Here is a 7,960-nt window from a genome sequence, read left to right as displayed (position 1 = left end):
TAGTACCATTTTATTGTTCAGTGTAAAATTTCTTAGATGTTTTCTAGATTGCTTAATAAAAACATGGAAAGCTTTACTTTTTCTGGGATTAATGCCATGTGAAGTGAAGGTTACATTATACTGAAATCCCTTTAATATTTCTAAATAAGTAAATTGAGTTAACTTGCATATTATAAAATGTTATATTAACTAAAGAGACTTTCCTAAAAAAAGGTGCTAACTATTCATTTCTGGTAGTATTTTTATAAACTTTTTCTGTGAAAAATGTTGAACACTCATTTTAATAAAAGGAGAAATCAGAAGAGACAGGCAACAGGAAGGAGATTTCAAAAAACCTTGCCATTTAGTTTTCCCTTTAGGCCAAATTACTTGTTTTTCAAAGTGTATATTTTCCTTCTTGGTGCCACGCCTGCCTGTCCTATCAAATATCCACTAGTCTCAGAGTCAGCCAAGCCCGTTAGGACAGGTAATTAACTACAGTTATATTTGATATAAAAACCATGGTATTTTAAATTTCCAGGTAATCACGCTATTTTTTCAATCACATTGTGACTTTATTTCAGTCCAATTGTAATAGAGATTGATCAATATTATTACAACTTGTAGCTTGCAAAGTGAAGTGCTGATTTGAGAGAATTCACTCTGTAAATAGCATCTGTAGAATGAACTCTAGACAAACCTAATATATATATTTACTATTTGTTATTTCAAAGTTTGAACCAAGTTTATGGCATAGGCAGACATGATTCTCAAAAATTTATTTTGATTTAAAAAAATGTCTTTAGTCCCATAACTATTACTAGCTTTGTTGGAATATATAAGCGTTAATTTTTTTTGTAAGACCTCTTTATTTGTTTGACAGTTTTTTCCTCTTTTAAATCAGAATATGTCATGATACTTAATGTAGGCCTTTAGACAAATACCTACCAAAAACTCTGAATGATTAAGAGAATGTCTTATGGTTCCTTTAGGCTACCAGTCTTGGCCTAGTGAGAAAAAGGACATTGATAAAAAGTTCTTATAAATCAAAATTAAATTATATCATAATTAATTATCAGTAAGCAAATATGGGTCTTTTCATTTAAGGTCAAGACCATATATTCTACTGTATCATTAATTCATTATTTTCATAACTAAATCCTATAAATTAAATACAGCCTTTATCTTTTTATTAGACAATTTCTTATGTAAAGTGAATCTTTGCTTACTCTACCTTCTCTTCCATGAGCTCTGGGGTAATAGTTGGGTTTATAGTAGAAGCAAAAATATTTGTTGTGCTGGGTTTTTGTGAAGTTGAAGGAATGACAATTCCTCCACTGGCATGCCTAAAGTTTACCATTTCTTTTTGTAAGTATGGTATTACTCCTCCTGCTGGCTATAAAGAATGAGAAAGAAAACAAAGTAGTTTCAGGTTCAAAGTCATAATTGGAAAGAATATAAAGCAACAAGATTGAGACTGAAAGTAAGAAATGAATTCAAGAAATAAATGCCTTGCCCTAACCAAATAGCTCGGTTGGGTAGAGTGTCGTCTGGATACACAAAAGTTGACAGTTCAATCCCAGGTCAGGGCGCATACAGAAACATATAAATGTTTCTGTCTTTGTCTCCCTCCCTCTTTCTCTCCAAAATCAATCAATAGAAATTTTTTTAAAAGAAGTAAATGCCTTTACTATTTTTTAGATTATAATCTATCCTTTAGAAAGACTATGTAATGTGGATGTCTCTTAATACTTGATTTTAAAGGAGTGTACATAGGAAAGTATCTGACATACAGTAATCTCTTAATAAATATTTGATGAACTGAATACATTGAATCTTTACTGGCAAAAAAATGTAGTAATTATTGATAGACTAAAAATAATAAACTTTACAATAAAATAAACAATTGTGCAAGAACCTGTGCAGTGTCCCTTGCGAATGCCGGTAGCTAAGAAAGTGTGTCAGGGACTCTTACCATCACAGCAGATTCAGGAGCCGTGCCTATGAAGGTATCAAAGGCTAGTTGCTGCTGTCCGCCTGGCAGAACCTGAAAAATTGGAAAATTTATAAAAGTCTAAATTATTAATCTCTAAAATACTTTCATTGTTTTGCATCCAAGGCAGTTAAACACTTCCCAATTTCCTAAATTAGTTTCTTAAATACAACAATAATTATTTAGATATGAGAAACTGCAAAGCAGCTCTGACCCAGGGAAAATGTCCTGACACATAGCTCTGCTTATATACTCAGGAGCTTCCTGCCTGTCATTCTTTGCCAGGCCCTGGTGTTCTGTTGAACATTAACAGTCTTCCAGAGCATCAACATCAATTAAGTTTGCCTCTGTACACAATGAAATGTGACAACACAAGACCACTTCGTAGTCTTGTCCGAAGTGAGATCACGGTGCGAGCCATGAAAATACGAGGCGTCCTCATATCTTGGCTAACCCGCATGACTCTTGCTTCTTTACCAGTCACAGCCTTGCCTCTCGCCATTGTTCCTACCTTTCAGGTAAGAAGCATTGTTATCTAATCACACAACCAGGATGAACCATCACTCTTTGAACTCTCCCAAAAATCACCTGACTCAACCCCAGGTCTTATAAGTCATTTCAATACCTCCTATCAAGACACCCCACAGCTACCTATGCTGTGTGTCCTCCCTCATTGCAATAAGTATATAAATCAAACTTTTTTTCTACTAGGGATGCGTTTCTGGTGGGTTTTGGCCTAAGGGCACCGATAGATTTAGTAACTTCTGAAATAAGTAGGTTCAAAAGTATTTTTTTTTACATGGAAAAGTATGCATTTACTTACAGGTTCTGCTTGTTGTGGGATAGATCCAAATTGAGTATAGAATGGCATCTGTCAGATTTTTGAAAAAATACATTAGCTTTGCTCTGATGATTTTTGTCATAATTTTATGATAAATGATTACAGAAAATTATATATATATTTATAATTTACTAAATGCTTTTATAAAAGTTCATGTGTTCTAAGCAGTAAAAATTATTGATAAATTACTAAGCACCCTTTTAACACCATATGATTTTTAGGTTAAAACTCTTTTCTCTTTAACATGACAATTGAAAATATTATTTCCAGTCATTTAAAGCATAATTTTCAGTTTTCTCTAATTTGGCTTAGCATCTTTTAGAGTGTTGATAAACTATTAATTTTTTCCCCATTCTAACTAAAGGAAATCTATTTATTATGACCCCGCCTGAATTTATATTAGACTTCTAAAAATTTATTGCGGGTCAACAAAACTTGATGTAATGTTATGTAATTGTATCTCAAAATCTAGTGATTATAGGCAGCTTTCATCATGGTAGCTATTTTTATTTTTATTTTAAATAACAATCATATGTATACATGACAAGAGAGATGCTGTTAGATTTTTTTAAAGTTAGAAGACTTCATTTACCAAGATGACTTAGCTTTTGATGTCTGCTTTTAGTAAGTTCGCTCACTGATTTCACTCTTTTAAAATCCAGTCTTAGAACATTTTCCAAAATAGTGATACATTAAGAGAAAGCACTATTCTTCTTTTACCACCACCAGTACAAGTTACTGAGTTTTTGCATTAAATATACTCAGATATTCTCTCCTCTGAGCATTTACCCTCTCCTCTCTTTTCTCAGATGAAGATAGTAAGATTAAAATCAAACACTTGCAGTACCTGCTCCTCAAATAGCTGCTGTCCTGTTTGTGGAGGTGACTGAGTGACTGCTTGCTGCGTTTGTTCCCAGGGCAGGAGCATGTAAACCGGATAGTATTGAAGCATCTATTTGTAAATAAAAAAAAGTATATAAGAGTTCCCTTTTAATCAGCATAGGCCTTTTAAAAAATATATAATCTAATGTCAATATTATTTAAAATTGATTTATATCTAGCAATTCTATGAACAAAAGAACACATAAAGTATTCTTTCCCAAACTTTAGAAACAACTAGTAGTGCATGTGACACTGGACTGGACTTTGTTTCAGTGTTGCTTGGTCAAACACACTTAGGGATTAGTATGTTCAACTAAAATAACACGCTTTTTAAAAACGGAACCTAGAACTTCGTATACAAATTTTAGATTTTACACACAAATTACTTTGCCAATATCTAAGAAAAGGGTAGCTAGGTAGCATTTCCCTTATATTTTTTGAGAATCATCATTCTGCAGGATATGGTATTAATGTTGTAGTTGTTCCATAGTGAATACAATGTTAAGAATATATTGCCCTTAGTAATTGACATTTTATTAAAACAATTCATATGCATTTTATAATATTTTGAGAATCCGAAGACAGGGGACAAAAAAAATATCCACATTATCATGTATTGGTTTCTACTTATATCTGTGGAAATAGACATATTTCACATTCAGAATTTTAAATACATTCATATTTTTATAAAAAATGAGGATTATAGTAGATACAGAGTTTTGCATGCTGTTTTCTTTCCTTACATAATTAAAAAAGACTAGGTTAGACAGAAGAGTTAAAAACAAACAACTGTGGTTTGAAATATATATTTTGTGTAGTAGTTCTTAATGGTTAAGAGTCAAAAACACCTATTAGGTTTAGCAGATAATCATATTTGGGATCTACTGAAGGGGCTTTGATTCATTAAGTATGGGTAGGACCCAGACATTTGTAATTTTCAAAATTACTACCAGAGATTCTAATGCAATGCCAGGTGGTAAACCACTGGTTTAGTGGTTAAAGGAAGGGTGAAGAATTCTATTTTAACTCAGGTATTTACTCGCATTATTGGAAATTTGATCTCATTAAGACTTGTTTTCCTGATCCTTAAAATGAAGTAATCCCACATGTCATGTATCTAATTCTTTAAATGCTATGGCATACAATGAGATAATGTCTAGAAGTAACTTTTGTTTTTTTATGAATGGGACAAAAATACATAATGATAGTTATATAGTCAAGTGGTGTGACTTTTTATGAATGTTCAATACTCTACTGGTAAATAATAAATTTATATATTCTTATTTCTCTGAGCTCAGAATATTATAAAATTAATTAACCTAATCTTGAGAGAGTTTTCCATGTTTCTCTAATGATTCCACTAGTTTGCATTCATTTTTTTTTAGATTCTCCTATTTCATGGAAATCACCACTCTTTGATTGTCATATGGAGTTCAATTTAAAATATACAAGAACATAAGAAATGTTTTGACTAGAATTTCATAACTGTTAAATAATGTTGGGCAAGTGTTTTTTTTTCCTCTATCATATTTTAACAGCTTAGTGTGTCTCCCTTTGAATCAAAATTTAGGGTTGGGCAAAGTCTGCTCATGGTATTTCTCTTGACTTGTTCCCAAATGCCAGAATTTCAAATCTAGATAGGACATAACCTAGGACTTAGTGAGCGCCTTTATTCCCAACATGGTAATGTCTGGGAATGAAGGAGTCCAGAGGACTATGCTCAGCTGATTTGTCTTCAGGAGTGATTAAGTAAGCCTGACATTAACAAACTGATGCCAGCCCAGAATAGTGTATCCAGACAGTGATATCATTGTACGGGTTTTTATAGCCTTTTACAGGAGCTATAAATGTATAAGAAAACATTCATTCAATGACAAGTGTTAGTGGCCATCTTTTTATAGGAGTTATTAACCTTAGTTACCTGTGCTTGCTCTTGAGGCATTTTAAAGGTGAACACAGAGGGCATTGCCTGCCAAAAAAATCATGAAAAAGTTTTACTTAACTTTTTCATTTCAAATTCCAGAACTGTTTTTCTTGACCTTGTCATATAAATTTATATATTAAAGACATCTATGACAACAAAAGGTCATCTCTTATATGCATTATCACTAATGCAAACTGCCTTTTTTCCTCCTAATTGTATTTTCAAAACATGTTGCTACACTTCTGCTTTGTGGCTAGAATCCTACAATTATTGGTTTAAGTGGTATTTTTCATGTTAGAAATCAGGAAAGATAAGGAACTTCCAGTGATGGTAGAAACGTATTGTAGAGAAGAATCCTTACTCAACAACTCCTGTCTTATTTTAAAGCTGATTCATATTTGTTTTCACATTTAACACACATTATCTTTTCTAAGAACAAGATGGAAGAGGCCCGACTTACGTGGTTAGGGTCCAGTTGGGTCTGCACTGGTGTCTGATGCTGTGAAGGGTCCAATTGTCCCACCTGGTTTCCCTGCACAAAACTGACCTGTCTTGGGAAAGTCACCTGACTTGGGAACAGTCTAACAAACTGGTCTAGAGTTGAGAGAGAGAGTGGGGAGAGTCCCGGAATTTGAGCTTGCTGCTGTTGTAGGATCCCAGAGAAGGAAGGAATCCATGAATTAAATGGGCCCTGGAAATAAAAGAAGCTTTTCATTTTCGTTTCAGAAACCACTGAAGAAAATCAGTCCTAAGCAGGTAAACAATTTCTATATTGCTGCATTGTAAAAAAAAGATAACATCTTGGCACATTATAAACCATGGAAATAGCATGAATAATGCTAACTTCTCAATGATCATGAGAAATTATGAAGTTGAATGAGGCTATAAAGAGTATAGTTTCTGCAGTTGCCAGACTGGGTTCAAATATTTTTTTTTTTTAACTAGTTAGCTGAGTATGACTTTATGAAAAATAGTCCAACTATCTTGTAGTTGTGAGAAACTATGTCTGGCATGTACCAAATTCTCAACAAATAAATGCTAAGCAGATTATAGTTTTTACTTTACTGTTCAAACAAATGGCCGTTAGAATAAATGGGGCAAATTCATACCTTTAAAAACTGAGATTTCAGAAATGAAATCAGGAAATGTTGTGTTCTCATAAAAAGTGCCATGATAAGAAATGAGCAGTAGAAAAATATGTTAAAACAATCATCGAGGAAGAGGTACCTGGAGCTGTAGTGGCTGAAGCTGAGCATTGTTAAGGTTCAGCAGTAACTGGAAAAGGAAAGATCATAGGAAAACAAGACTACTATATGATAAAAATATTAAGAACAATGTTCACTACAAACACAGCTCAAGTCAGAGCTGACTAATCTGTTTCCTGTTAGAGGTGAGATATTTTCTTACTAAGTTTATAGTAAATTGCAGTGATTAAAGGTTGGGATTTAACTAGCTCTCCCTTGCTGTGTATGAAATTGCACAATTATAGCCCATCCCAATTGTGTAGTTAGTCATTTTATGATCTTAAACACCTATGTATATCCGTATTTGTTACTATTAAAACAAAAAGATACATAAGACATTGTCATTGCTTTTAAAGAATTTATAATTTAAAAAGGCATAATAATATTCTAGAAATAACCTGGTATAAAAAACAAACATGAATATTGGAAATGCACTTAGATATAAGAGCACTGAAGAACCAAAGGATCTTTACTGCCCCTAGCTGGGTTTTGATTTTTTACTTTTATCTCTTTCCCACTGGGTTTTTTAAAACAACAACATAGGAGATTGTTTTAAGTGTTTAAACTAACCTCATTGCTGTTGCTTGCAGACAAAAGGTGCTGTGGAATAAGCTAAAAATAAAAATGGTAAAAAGATTTGTCAAGGGTTTTACACAATTGTTTCAGTTGTACCGGGAAATCACTTACCGGGGCTGACATTGTGGCTCCCAGTAGCCCCAAAAGAATTATAGTTCTCATTTTCAGATGAAGTTTCTAAAAAATAAGGTGTGAAATTTAGCTTTAAAAGGACAATGTAAAAACGAAGATAATAATTAGTTGATATTATCTAATCAGGAGAATAGTTGGGTAAATTTTACAATATTTGCTTATGTATATATGAGGCTTTAAAATAAAATATTTTTAAATATCTATAATAGAAATTATTATCTTCTGTCAGAGTAGAGAGACAAACCAAAATGTTTTGCATGTCTCCTTAGTTTGAGCAAATGACTCATTTGGTGGTATATTATGTAGCTGAATGAGTTACAAACAATATGGCTTCATGTTTTGTGCTGTTCTACACTGAAAAAAGTAAGCCCTTCTCACCACAGGAGTGC

At 32.9% G+C, this 7,960-nt stretch overlaps 1 protein-coding gene across 1 annotated transcript; it reads right to left on the bottom strand.

The window, feature by feature from the left end:
* Window positions 1-956: 956 nt before the first annotated feature.
* ODAM (odontogenic, ameloblast associated) lies at window positions 957-7,601 on the bottom strand. The gene is made up of 10 exons (XM_066386911.1): window positions 7,551-7,601; window positions 7,434-7,475; window positions 6,847-6,894; window positions 6,080-6,310; window positions 5,617-5,664; window positions 3,661-3,765; window positions 2,796-2,843; window positions 1,955-2,026; window positions 1,214-1,375; window positions 957-986 (listed from the first exon to the last, which is right to left on the bottom strand). Exons 1-10 carry the CDS (start codon window positions 7,599-7,601, stop codon window positions 957-959), a joined length of 837 nt encoding a protein of 278 aa, XP_066243008.1.
* Between the last annotated feature and the right edge of the window lie 359 nt (window positions 7,602-7,960).

Source organism: Saccopteryx leptura, chromosome 5 (assembly GCF_036850995.1).
Source record: "Saccopteryx leptura isolate mSacLep1 chromosome 5, mSacLep1_pri_phased_curated, whole genome shotgun sequence".
NCBI lineage: Eukaryota > Metazoa > Chordata > Mammalia > Chiroptera > Emballonuridae > Saccopteryx > Saccopteryx leptura.
Note: the sequence above shows the minus strand (reverse complement) of the source record. Positions and strands in the feature narration are given on the sequence as shown.